At 43.6% G+C, this 14,064-nt stretch overlaps 1 protein-coding gene across 1 annotated transcript; it reads left to right on the plus strand.

Annotated features, from left to right (window-relative positions):
* Window positions 1-774: 774 nt before the first annotated feature.
* On the plus strand, window positions 775-14,040 carry IFNGR2 (interferon gamma receptor 2). Its single transcript, XM_072845662.1, has 7 exons — window positions 775-1,046; window positions 4,662-4,788; window positions 5,267-5,442; window positions 7,440-7,588; window positions 9,015-9,168; window positions 10,280-10,434; window positions 12,955-14,040. The coding sequence occupies exons 1-7, from the start codon at window positions 968-970 to the stop codon at window positions 13,120-13,122; spliced, it is 1,008 nt and encodes a 335-aa protein (XP_072701763.1). The 5' UTR covers window positions 775-967; the 3' UTR covers window positions 13,123-14,040.
* Window positions 14,041-14,064: the final 24 nt, after the last annotated feature.

Consider the following 14,064-nt stretch of genomic DNA (forward strand, 5'->3'; position numbering starts at 1 on the left):
TGCCGGTCATAGTTCTGCTGACTTCCCCATCTTGTGCTAATAACACGTATTTTCTCTCTCAAGTGTTTAAGAGAGAGTATTGTGACTTTGTCTGGGAGACATATGAAATACTCCTCCGCTTTAGGGTGCTTTTAAACTGAAGTAGCGTCGAAGCTCTTAAAAACAACGGATCCCTGCCTGGTGAATTATTTACAAACAATTGCTCTATTAAAACAGTAATAATTTGGGAGGAATGCTGCCCCCTGGCATCACCTCCAGATTTTTTAATCGCAATACTGCGTAACCAGTAGCATCAGTTAAAGGTATGTGGTTAGGCTTAACCACGGGTTGGTGTTAGGCTCGAAGCAGCCAGAGAAAGCTGGGGAAATTTAACCACCTAACGGCAAGATTTTCTCCCACCGACCGCACACCATAAACCCTCTGCGCCCGTCAGCGCGTCCACACCGCATGCGGTGCTGCCTGCAGGGCCTTCCGCGGGCGCCGGGCAGGGGCCGGCCGCGGGGCTCGGCCATAGCCCGCCCTAACGCCGGGCCGGCGCCTGCCCGGGGCAGATGGCGCCTCCAAGCGCTCCCCGCCGGCCCGGGGCCGGCCGCGGGGCTCGGCCATAGCCCGCCCTAACGCCGGGCCGGCGCCTGCCCGGGGCAGATGGCGCCTCCAAGCGCTCCCCGCCGGCCCTTGGGGCGGTTGGGGCCGTTGGGGCCGTTGCCCCCAGCCAGCCCGGCCGCCCGCGGCGCTGCAGGCGGGGCCGAGGGCGAGCTCTGCCTCCCCGTAGGCGAGGGTGGAGGCGGAGCGGGGCCGGGACGCAGCGGCCGCCCCGCTCCCCGCCAGCAGCTGCCGCAGCTGCGGCCGGGTCGCGCGTGTAAGGCGGCCCCGCCAGGCCTGCCCGCCGCCGGCCCCGCTCCTCAGGGACCGGCGAGCAGCCTCTGCGGCGAGCGGGGCCGGGCGGCGGGGCGCTGCCAGCTGGGCCATGCCGTGTCGGGCGCCGCTCCTCTCCCTTCTCCTCTTCCTCCTCCTCCTCCTCAGTTCGGTCCGGGCCCCGGGCGCAGGTGGGTGCGGCGGAGCGCGGGGCTCGCGGCGGTCGTGGCCGGCGGAGCGGGGCTGGAGGCTGCCACCCGGCCTGCGCCTCTCTGTGCGCCTCCTCCCCGGTGGCCTTCCGGCTCGGGAGGCGGTGGAAGCCTGTGGGACCGAGGGCCCGGGCTGGGGCGGCTTTGGAGGGGGCTGGCGGGGGACAGCGGGGCTGTGCCTCTTAGCCAGTCCCCTGAAGCAGCCCTGGCGGGTGCCGGAGCCGCAAGCGGGGGGCGGCAGCGGGGCCGTCGCGGATTTCACCCTTTCCTCACCCCGCCTGTGCCTGGCCCTCTGAAGGAGAACAAGGCCTAGTTTCTCCTGCCGCCCCCGGGGTTGCTGCTCCTAGAAGAGCTGCCGTCGTCTGGGTTGCTGCCGGCTCGCCTCCCAGCCCGAGGCTGGCTCTGCGGCCGGCTGCCGGGCACACTGGGCAGCGTGGCCCCAAACCGGCCGCATCTGTGAGAGAGCGGCTGAAACCTGCACGGGTTCGGCCTTGAAGGGGGATTGATCCGGTGTAAGTCGTTGATGTGTCTGTAGTTCGTGATGTGGCACCCCTTCACCAACTGTACTTGAGCCTCCTCCGTTTAATTTTGTGAATTGACGGTTTAGGTAGGATTGGATTTAGACTTCGATGTAAATGCTTTGCCATGATGGGGCAGGTTTGCTCTTCAGGTCAGGTCAGGTCTGAGCTATAGCTCATGAGTATAATCCTGGCTTCAGGGTGTTTCCCAGCAAGTGTGGAAGAGCTGCTGTGACGTATCTTGAATGAGGTACGCATACAGCATGGTCCTTGTTCAGGCATGCGGGTACCTCCATGAGTTCAGCATGTCCACTGTCATGTTTCCTTGTGTTTGTCAAGGCCTGGCTGGCCAGCCTGTGGCTGGTGAGCCCCGTGAGCTGCTTTCACTCACTGTAACTTGTGACTTCACACTCTGTTATGTGAAAGCTTTGACTTGCTGCTTGAAGAGGCAGGAAGTCTGCATCAGGAAAAAACAATCTGAGCGTTGTTTGGCAGATGCTTTACAAGAACGGGTTCAGTGAGACCACCTTCCAGACAGAGAGAAAGGACGGGGCATTTCTGCCTTTCCCTGGCTAAGGTAGTTTGGGTTTTTCTAGGATACTTGCATATGTAGGTGCTTTTTTCTGAAGTGTGCATTTTGTTACTTTGGGTCATACAAACTAATGATCATTACAGAGTTCAGTGTGTGATTTCAGAAATTTAAGAAACTTCCCTTGTCAAGTTGAGATACCTAACTAAAATATGAATGCGTTCCTTCAGTGTGCTACGGAAGCATCTCCTCAGTACAATAGTAAGTGCCTTGTGGCGCACAGCACCTTGATGGTCAACTACAGAACCATAGATTTGATAACTTTTTCAGTGTTTTTGAAGCTAGGAGGGGAAGTGATCTGTTTCTAAATGCTAATGTAAGGCAAAATAATCAGTGTGCAGTCTTGATTGAGGAGAAGGTGAACCAGCTGCCCTCATCCTTCATTGCTTCTTCATTTTCTTTTTTCTTTTTTTTAAGGGGCAGAGGAAAGAAGAAAAAAATGCTAGTGCTTATGTTTCGTTCTGACAGGTTTCTTGAATTTTGTAAAATTAGTTTGTATCTGATGTCTGAGTGAACAGATTACTGATGGTGTGAGATACCTTGCCACATGCCAGACCAGCAGTGAGAGTGCAGGAAAGAATCTGTGTGACTGGAAAGTGAAAACTTTTATTGAATGAAGAAAAGGTTACTTAGTGGCCTCTAAAATACACGAGAGATTAATAGTTTAGGTATCGTTTGTAACTGTAAGGAATCTCAAACAGGTCTGCAATGCTGAATGGTTCATCTGTAGGCTAAGGCAATGTGTGTTTACTTAAAAGCACTACTCAAAAGTTGAGGCTGAGAAACTAGTAACATACCTAATTAAAACTTTGAGAGCTTAACTAGTTATTTTGGACCTAGGGTTTAATGCAACTTTATGAAGATTCGTGGCGTCTCTTTCCTGTACATGGAGCACGTGAAGAGCCTGGCTTGATGTCTCTTCTGAAAGATAGTGCTGTCAGCATCCGTGTGCTGTCTAGCGCTGTGTAACAAAATCAGATGTAGAAATCAAAAAGAAAAAACTTTTTAACATTATCCCCATATTCCCAAAGAAGGCTGGGGCCAGAATTTAGCTTAAGTGCTTGATTTTCTGATCTTATTTATGTAAAAATAAACAAACTGTATCTTAGGAGACTATTGTCTTAAAAACAAAAAATGGAATCTTATCACATGGGATATCATGTCATGTTATGGTTGTCTTTGAGCTTAGGACCTGTTGACCCAGTGTTTTGGCCCTGCTTGGGGCAGGGGCTTGGACTGGAGAGCTCCCCAAGGGCCCTTCCCACCTGAGTGACTGCAGTGCTGTGGTTAAAACTGTGAGGCTTTTCTTGTTTTAAGGGCATTTGATAACCATGTTTTCCTGTCTTCCTCGCCTCAGCCTACTTGCGGTAATCTTAGTCTCTCTTTTGGCTATCCCAGTTCCTTGCCGTCGGTTTACTTGTCTTCCAGTGTTTTTTGGTTCTCCGTCCTGTTGTTTTGCCCCGTTTGCCAGCTAACATCTCCCTCCAGCTGCTCCCCCACTTAACTTCTCATCTGGCTTTCTTTACTTCTCCTGCCCCCATTTCCCCAGCCCTTAGTTCTCTGCCTTTTGCTCGGCTGCCCTCCTTCCCTCCCTCCCTCCCTCCCTCCCTCCTTCCCTCCACTTGGTTTTTCTACCCCTCCACCCCCAGATCGGTGCCTGGCCTTTGGCCGTGCTCCAGTCCCAAGAGGAGCTTCCTCCTCTGCTCTGCTTGGGCCAGCAGGGAAGTGGTTCTTCTCCTGTACTAGAGACACGACTCTTTGCTCTCCGCTTCCATGTTGCTCGCTTCCTGACAAGCTGCTTGAGAGCACTTGCAGTCTTCGTTCACCCCCAGGAGTTTATAGCATGACCGAATTGGGGTGGACATTCCTCCTAGCAGAAGGCACGCCTCTAATAGAGGTTTCTGTCCTTTTCTACTTTGTGAAATCGTTTTCAAAATTGACAAAACTTCAGGCTTGCAAGTGGAACAGTGCACTATGTGTTTGTGAATGTTTAAGTATGAGAAGGCTTTTTTTTTTTCCCCCACCTCTTTCCTGGCAAGTTTCAGTGAAGTGACTTCAGCGTTTTCAAACAAGTTAGCAGGAGGCAGATGGTCAGGAAAAATGTGGTCTGAGCTGTTAGCCCAGGAAAATGGGAGATGCAAACAATTGAAATTGATGAGCTTTTGTAATGATAAGTGGCTGTGGACCTTAATATTTAGCTTCCTGGGGCAGATGGGTGGGGTTTATTGTTTTGTGCTGGATTCGGTACTTTCGGTGCTATGTTCTGTATGGAATAAATAAAAGCAGTAAGTTGCAATTCAGTGCTTTGTGGGTAGCAGCAACTTAAATGTACTGCTACTAGTGCACCTAGAAACGGAATGAGGAGGAGGAATGGTTTTGCCTGCAAAGCAGTGAAAATATAATATCTGGTGATGGAATTTGGAGACCAAAAGTTAGTTACTGTGTATTTGAATGTTTAAATAATTATTTTTATCCCTCTTCTTACTTTAGAATCTTCTCCCCCTTTACCGGCACCAAAGGATGTGGTGATTTATTCCTATAACTTTCATAGTTTGCTGAGGTGGTCTCCTGTTAAAGTGAATGGAAGCTCGGTGTTATATACAGTCCATTTTAAAACGTAAGTAAATAGTTCTAAAAACAACCAAACTAATTTTGTTCTAATCCAGTAACACAATTGGTTTAAAAAAACCCCCAAAAACATAAAAATGAATAAGCTCAGAAATTAAAGAATGAGTTGTCTATTACAGATACTTTTATGTATATCCAAAAGCAGCTTCTGGAGACTGACAAGCTCATAGCCTGTGATGTGTCCACTAAACTGAGAAAACTGAGAAAAGACCTGAAGAGCACCCAGAAATGTTGCATAGTTTCCTGTATAATTTTAGCCTTACCAAATTCTCTCTCGCTAATTTTAATTTTTCCCAGGTACCGAGGAGATGCAGGTGCTGAAAGGGCTGTGAAATTAAACCTGCATGAAAGCGGTAGTTTTGTAACACGTTCTTTTGTTACAAAAATTGTCTAGGTGGGAGGGACTGTATTTTAGGTAGTTGCTCTCTTCTGCTGATGCTTTATTTGTCCTTAATTTTGCATTGCAGAGGGGCCTTTAACCAGTGGGATGAGATGAACTGCACCCGTATCACCCTGACTGAATGCAGTTTCCCTTGGTCACTTAAGGAGCGGCGCTGGACTGTTGTTTTGCGCGTGAGGGCTGAGCTAGGGCAAGTGACTTCTGACTGGGTGGAAACAGATCCATTTGTGGCAGAGAGAAACAGTAAGGGCTATTTATTATTTCAGTGTCTCTCTCTCTCAAAGGAGATTTCTTTGAAAAAAATGTTTGTTGTCTGTTCTAGGCTTTTTTGACTCTATTATGTACAAAAGCCAAGTGAGAGAATTGTAGGTGTTCAGTTAACAAAAACTACAAGGCCTCTGTGTGTCACTAGGAATTTGATACTACTTAGTTCCTCTGTAGTGGGGTTAGCAGTGCGCTCTTTCAACAGGTATCAGAAGAGAAACAGAGGAGTTTCCTTGGGTGGTTAAGCCTTATAAGAGCTACAATGTATATTATGTTAGAGAGTTTTCCATTGTCTTATTTCTCTGCTTAGCACTGCCGCATGTGCACATACCCCCCCTTGATTTGTGGTAGTCTGAGTACAAACTACCTGTTTCTATTGAGCAGATCGCTTTTCTAATAAATATAAACTGTCCTGACTACAGTGTAGAAGGGTCAAGGCACACTTTAAATCCCGTTAAATGTGTGAACAAGCATATTGTTGTTTTTATAAGATCTGCTCTTTGCCTTGCTGTGACTGGTTTCAGGATTAGAAGAAAGTAAATGTTGAGTTTAAAAATCTCTGAAATGATAACGAAGCAGAGGAATGGATTTATTAACTCTGTAGTTCAAGTTCCCCCATACCTTGTGAGGAGCAGTGGTGGTCCATGCTGCAAAGAGTACGATACTTTTCCTGGTGATTTAAGCTCTAAATCTTGGATTTTCGCTAGTAGTAAAGAGTGTGGGGATGAGGAACTACCTGAATCCTGAGTTGAAGATTACAACTGATGTATCCGTAGCTTGATGCAGAATTGTTTGGGAATGGGATCCTTTACACGTTAGGAAAGTGCTGGGCTAATGGGAATACAAGACAAAGGAGAGGCTCTGTGTGGGAGCGATGTTTGTGTGTCTGTTCTTGGGGGAGCAATAAGAATATTATGTGATCATTCTTGTATGACCACCCTCGAGATCAGTTCCTAGACACCAAGACCATGGGCTACTCAGCCAGGCTGTTCTCTTCCTTTAATGTTTGGGTTAATGTTCTCAAGCTCCCACTTGAGAAGGGGAGCTTTAGGAATTTGTGAGGACATGCAACAAGGCATTTGCAGTTGTATAGCAACAGGAAGTAGAAAGAAACTGAAATTTCTCTACCAATATAACGATCGTGGGGACCAATTTTCTCTAATGGCAGACAGAGCAGGTTCTACTGGATTTTTTGAGGTACAATAAGCAATGATTGCATGCAAGGATTTTTTTTTTTTTTTTTTTTTTACTGTTAATAGTTACCCCTCTTTAGTACAACACCAGCTGTTAACTAATATTTGCATGAGTGGGTTTTTTGAGATCCTGGAGTGCTTTACAAATGGTGATAAGCTTAACTGGTGAAAGAAGTCAAGATACAATGGATAAATGACTAATGACCATATAACCTGTGATCACACAAGTCTTTTGTATTAGGACTGACAGTACTTTATATAATATTTTTCATTATTTAGACCTCAGAGTACTTCACAGAAGGAAGTCATGATCCTTACCCTATAGGACAGATGGAGACATCAAAGCAAGGAGGCAGAAACTAGTTATTCCTCTTCCAATCTATTGACCCAAACAGTATGGTTTTTCGAGAACATGGAATATGTGGCAGGCTATTTGAAGAAGAAGAAGAAAAAAAAAAGAACGAAATTGTATCACCATTAACTGCAGATAAATTCAGATACATTCTGGTGAATATTTACTGAATTTCCAGGGAAAGTTAACAGAAAACTTTTTTTTTTTAAATTACCTAGTTTCACTTATGTTTTCAAGTCTTTTTCCTTAGATTTGTAATAAAGTAGATATCTTAAATGCATTAAGCAGATGAGAAAATGTTGTATTCCTTTTCTTGAGAAATAGTTGTAAATATTTAGCGTGTTTGCTGAGAGTATCTAAGTAAAGCTGACAACAGTATGATGAGCTGTTCTGCATTCCAGGGGTTCACTGCTCTTTCTGTTTATTTTCAGCTACTGTAGGGCCCCCTAAAGTGAACAGAGTGAATCTAAGTTCTGACTCACTTCTCATTAGTGTCGCACCCCCTTTTGGATCTGAACCAGGTGATTTTCTTCAGTATCATGTGTCCTACTGGGAGAATGCAACAAGTACTACTAAAAAAGTAAGAATTCTCTCTAATTTATTTTGTTCATAATGCCTTAGTGACTACGAGATACGAGTCAGTGTCTCTTGGCAAAACAGCAGAAATGGAGGAAGAAAACTAATGTAATTTTTTTCTCTAGCTGTGAAGGTCACCATTTGTTGTCTTGAAAAAAAGTTAATTTGGTCTTGGCACAAGTATTGCAGGTATCATGAAACTTTCAAAAACATCTTTTTTTCCTCCATATGAAACGAAGGTTAAATCATGTTGCAGATCAAGTGAGAGAATCCACAAAGTGTCAAAGGTGGCTTTAAAATGACATTTAGATTCCAAAGTTTCCTTAGGTAATTTGGAAAACTCTGAAATATCCTTCCTCCTTTCCTGTGCTGGGCTTGTTTGTGCTGGCAGCTTCAGTAACAGGCTGCTTTGGCCTGATGTCGCCTGTTCCGCGGGCAGAGAAAGGCAGAGTTATTAGAAACATGCTGGACGCAGCTGGGATGAGCTGTTCCTGTTCATAGTGAGACTTGGAAGTGTTGGTCTCATGCGCTTATGCTGCTGTCTGGGGCCCTGGTAATTGTGTTCTTGACAGGCCAGCGTTGCAGCGGAGGGATTAAGCTACATTTAAAAAAAAAAACAACAAAAAAAAAAGGAGGAAGAAGATTCAAAAGAATGTCATTCTGAAGTCAAATGTTTAAAAAAACAGAAGCAGAAAAAAATTAATTTATTTAAAAAAACCTTTTGTTTCAAAGACCTTGCTAAATCTGATACACCTCCGCTTCCTTCCTCTCTTGCACCAATGTGTATTTTTCTGACACACATAAAATACCTTCATGTTTGGGATTCAGACAAGAAGTCACTCTCGTATGCTTCTGTAGGCTTCACCGAGGCCCTTATCCTAGCTCCTTGCAGGTTAAAAATTCTCAAAAGACTATGGTGGCTGTGTGGAGGTTTTGCACTGCCCATCAGCTGTTTTCCTCTTCAGTAGAAGGAGCTGAGATGGTGGAAGCTCTTCACTGAACTAGACTTCCGTCAGCCTCCTCTGATGGTGGAGGCAGTTCTCATGGCTTGTTTTTCCTTCCCCCTTCCTATATTGCGCTCGCTCCCTGAGCTGTTACAGAAGCTGCGTCAAAGTGCCCAGCAGCATATTGTGCATAAAATGAGATCTTGCATCAGTTTATGCCTCTGCTGTTCCTGGCCTTATAGATGATTTTAAATGGTCAGGCTTAATGTCATTTAAAAATAATGACATTTCAAATGCATTAAAGTAGGAAAGTTGAAATATATTTCACTGCTTCTCTTCTTTGGGAAAGCTGAAAACTATGAAAAATAAAATGAAAAATAAAATCTCTGCTTTTTGAATGAGAAACTTTAAATATGGGGAGGGGATTTGTGTTGAAACAGGTCTGTTTTTTTTACAGTAACACTTTTTTTTTTGTCTTTTAAACAGGAGGCAAAGACGAGCAATACACTATTCAAAATCGGAAATCTAAAGGAATCGACACTTTATTGTTTTAGAATTCAAGTAGAATTGAAGACAAATTCAGATTTCCAGTTACTTGGACTGCAAAGTGTCCCAGAGTGTTACAGAACTACAATCAGTGGTATAAATCTGATATTTTTTTTTTTTTTAAGTATAATGGGATGAGTGTAGAACGTGAGTCTGAGATCATGTAACTGGTCACTTACATACCTGTATTTGTCAGGAGTGCTAAGAGAGCACCACTGATAGTAGTTCACAATTGTCATTAATGGCAAAATAATAAGGAATTTTTCAGTCAGTAATTGAGGGTCTGTGTTGTACTCTTCCCCTCGTCCTTTTCCTTCATAAATACTGCTGTGGGTATTACTTTCTAGAAATATGCAGAGAAAGAAAATACAAATACTTGGTCTTTAGAGGAAGTCATTGATGAAGGAGATGGTGTTACTCTTGCAAATCCTCTCCCTCAGCCACTGCCTCCTGCAGGACAGGAACGTTCATTCTCCTTTTGACCTGCTTCCTTCTCTGACACTGTGAGCTCCACGTTTTTGTATGAGATAAGAGAGAGGGTGAGGGGAGGAGAGGGCATGTGCAAGATAACAGAGTTTGTCCCTCTCTCGAATCTCTCCATGTGACCACCAACACACAGGGACAACCCATCTTCAGCATGCTTTGAACACACTGGAAGATGTGTGGGTGAAACCTGCTTATGCAGTTTCTGAAGCCCCACAGGAGCTGACCTCCCGGGTAGCGTTGACCAAGTACTTGATTGCAAGCCCCTGAGCTGTGATGTTGGAGTCTGTGATGCTCCCTTTGCTCCCTTAAGGGAGGTGCAAGTTCTGAAAGAGAAGCCCCTGGCATTAATGGCCCTTGCTGACAACTTGGGGGTGGAAGGACAGATTGCATTCCCCGCCTGCCCTCTGCCCACCAGCAGTGATTCCTTCAGCTCTGTTTGCTCTGCTAGTGTGTCAAGTAGAAGCTTGCCTTAGGCTGCGTGATTAAAGGGAAGAAGCTTGTGGGAGCTGGTGACTTCCATGTGCAATCACGAAACAAGCTACTTCTGGACACAGGTGTTTAGAGTGCATCTATAGTAGAGTTGTGATCTTAGCCTTGGAAATTTATACTTTGATTACCAAGTATAGTAAATTTCAGCTTGCTGTATATTGTTTTACATTTGATGATGTATAAATATGAACCTACCATATGTATGTGCTGTTTTATTTTTTCTTTTTCAGAGGCAACCAGAGCTGGATATATTATACTAATATTTGTGTTGGTGTTAGTTTTTGTAAATCTGGTAACAGTTAGTTTGTTTCTTCTGTGGAGACACCACAAAAAAATTAAATATTGGTCTCAGCCACCTTTAGACATCCCATCACACTTTGAAGAGGTATGTGTAGACATTTCCTTTTTCTCCCCCCTCTCTCCCTCCCCCTGTAAAAGACAGTGATGATCTTGGAGTTAATATGAATGAAGCTAGTTGTTGCATAACAGAAATAAATATAAATAATTGTTGACTTAGTGTAAACTGTTACTTTTCTCATATATGATCTCCCACTTTATTCCTCTTTTACTCAACTGATTTTTTTTTTTTCTCTGCACTAAGATACAAATGCTGCTATACTCCTGTTATGAAACTGGAGCAAGATTCTCTGTTCTTTACCCCTTGTCCATCCCTTTCTTTGCTTATCTGTCATCAGGCCTGAAACAGTTGCTCACTTGAAGCAAAAAGCTTTTGTGTGCTGCAGAACATGTACTTGGGACCTAGGTCTCTGATTAGAAATCAAATATGGAAAAGCGAACACTGATCGTTTTAAGAGCAAGGACTGACTTGAAGACTAAGGACTACCTAGGGGAATGTTCTTGGGCTTTTTCTTTTTTTCCTGTAGTTTTAGCAATACTCAGATGAGAAAGTAATCCTGGGACTTTTTTCTCCTTGTAGCTTACACATTTCTGTACTAAATGATACTGTTTCAGTCCTGTTCATCTTCCTCTTTTTAGTATTTAAACAGGAAGTAGTCTTTTAAGTGAACTTCTTGATTTAAAAGTTCTTGTTCAGCATACATTCCTTATTTTTAAAAGCTTGTATTTGTTTGCAGTTCTTTGAGGTGTATTTCTTTGTATATATCTGCGTGTCAGAGTAGTCCATTGTACTATGGTAGTTCTGTGATGGTGGAGCTGTTTTCCAGATTTTTATAGACGTATGGGTGAATGAACCCAGACTTTCTGCAGAGTCCTAAGTACATCACTTTCTCTCTTCATGCTACCTCAGCTGCCATTTCATGGGGCACTGCATTTCATGAGACAGCTGTATCACATATCAAGCAAAGTATATCTCATGTAGGGAAAAAAAATCCTTGTACAGTGTACTAAAACAGTGCAGCATTTCATGCGAAGGACTTGCAAGAATAGAGTCTATCATCATGTGTTCTGGAGTAACTGTATTAATCTGGAAAATACACAGAAAAGTAGATACTCTTGAACAATGTTGAGCCTGGTTTTGGGCAAAACACTGGTAAGAAATGAAGGTAAATCAGTCAATATGTAGAATTTTTTAAATGTGTATTTCTAAAAGGGATCAACCAGCCTGAGGCTTCTCCTCTTAAAACGCTTTCCATGAGTACACAATACTGATTATTTTAAGGCAGTTTCATATGTACTCTTAGAGTTTCAGAAAAATCACATGCTTCCGTCCTTTACAGAAGGATCTCAGCTTTCAGCGTTGGAGTTACAGGGAGCAGTTCTACCACAGAAATGCCTTCACATGCCAAAGCCAAACTGATGTCCATTTATGTCTTGAATTTGCTAAAGCAGATGTATTTGAAGTTCCCATATGAAACATTTGTTTTTAATACAGCTGAAAAAATCATCCTGTTGCTCATTAGCCTTGCTATGATTACAGAGGAAGTGGTGCCTTAATTGAAACTAAGGTTAATTTTGTCCCACAACAGACGTGACTTGAGCTGCAGTCCCGTCTCAGCCAGATTATGACACCTCCTACAGTACAGAACAGCTTTTGAGTAAAAACTTCAAGCTATGTCAGTCTTTTAACAATGTGAAGGGGTCTGTGTTCCAGACTTTTTTTTTTTTTTTTTTAAATCAGGGAAAAAGTGTTCAATGGCAGATTGGTTTGGGGTTTTTTTTGGTTCAGTACCTGAAGTGGTAGAGGGCTCCAATTCCCCATGAAACACAAGACCAGCTTAGTGATAAAGAGAGTATATGGGGGTGGAAGGAGGAACAGAAAGCACTGTCTCTGGCCTACATTTTTTTCTAATGTTCCTTTCTTTGATTATGCATTCATTATAAAGCTGATGACTTAACTTTGGAGGAAAGGGGAGCAGAGGGGAAGGCAGACCAAAAAGTAACTGCAAGAGAAAAATGCCACTAGAGTTTTTGGGTAACAATAAAAGATGCAGATCTGACTTGCCTGACACTGAACAAACCAGAATCTGAGATCTCGTTTGCTCCATCAGTGCTTTAGACAAGCTGTCAGTTGCTAGATTCCTGCAGTTGGAGGATATTTCCCCAGCAGTGTAATAAAGTGGTTTTGTCTGTTGTTTGTTCTTAATTAGTAGGAATTTGCTTGAACTGACATGAAAGGAATATTAGCCAAAATTTATTTAAAAAAAAAAAAAAGGAAATGCAGGCTGCTTTAACTCACTTAAATGGATGTTTGCATGACTGACTCCCCACCCCACCCACTCCCACAAAATAAGGTATTTTTAACTTTCTCCTTGTGCAATGTAATTTCAAGGAAATCCAGAACAGAATATGCACTTAGCAGCTCTCACTGTGAATTCTGGTCTGAGGCAACTTGCCTATAGGTGGTGGTACCCTGCTCTGTCTCTGTATTTTGAATACATCTGTTCTGTGGATAGACATCTAAACTGTTGTTTCTGGCTTTTTCCAGTATTTGAAAGACCCTAGCATGCCTGTTTTAGAGGACAATTACACCGAGGACGATCCCCATGATTCCTTATCTGTTGTGTTTTGTGAAGAAGGAAGCCAAGTCTGTGGCAGCAGTTTGGATGGTCAAGCTCATTCACACAGCGTCTCCAGTGACAGTGAAGTAACTTAAGCAGCGCCCTAGTGAGAATGCCTGTACCGAGTCTTCGCAGAGGCTCCTGCCCATGAGCAGCACCACGTGGCTACTGGCAGGACAGACAACAGGCTCTGGACAAAATGCAGCTCCTGACAAATCCTGAGGGAGATGTTGCTTCCTGAGAATAGTGTGGACCCTGAGCCTTTGTTTAAATGGCTTCTGCTGTGCTACAACAGCACCTGTGTTCTGCCAAAGAGACTTAAAAGGTGGACCATGAAAGGGAAATGAACACTAAATTGCCTAAAGACAGATGGTTATAAAATGGTTATATTAACGTCATCTTATTTCCCATGCCAAATTGAAATAAAGCTTTGAGAAATAATGGCACTTTATGGTAGGATATAGTACAACCTGGGATTTTTCAGTGAGTGATTAATTGCACCATGAATTACTTACAGTGGCTTTTGTTTTGTTGCCTTATTTGTGAAGTCTGTGTTAGCACTCAATGTGTATTATATCCCCCCCAGTACGCTTTTCTGAATTGTTTTAAGTACGTGCAGTTGTCTGTGGCACCTTCTTCCCTCCAGATAAAAACAGCAGTCTAAAAAGAAATTTTATAGTCCTTTCCTCAGCATGAACCTGTGCAAAGAACTGCTCCAAGAAGGGCCTCCTAACACATTCATGAGAAGCATTAATCTTCTGCTCCTGCAGTGAGACAGTTGTTCTTCACAGCAAACCAAACTTTACAATAATTTTGCTCAGAATTTATATAATGTGTATCAGTAATTACCAGACACTAAAATCTCTTGTTGAATATCAGATTAGTCCTGCAAATGGAAAGTTGACTGAGGGCTGTTTTGAGTCCCTTAAAGAAGAAGCAGAAGACTACGAGTTAAGCCTCATATCACAATCCTGTGGGGTTTGGAAGGTGTCTAATAAAGAACAAATGAACCACTTCTGTACTAAAAAGATTGTTTT

The sequence above is a fragment of the Ciconia boyciana genome, chromosome 1, assembly GCF_034638445.1.
Source record: "Ciconia boyciana chromosome 1, ASM3463844v1, whole genome shotgun sequence".
Taxonomy (NCBI): Eukaryota; Metazoa; Chordata; class Aves; order Ciconiiformes; family Ciconiidae; genus Ciconia; species Ciconia boyciana.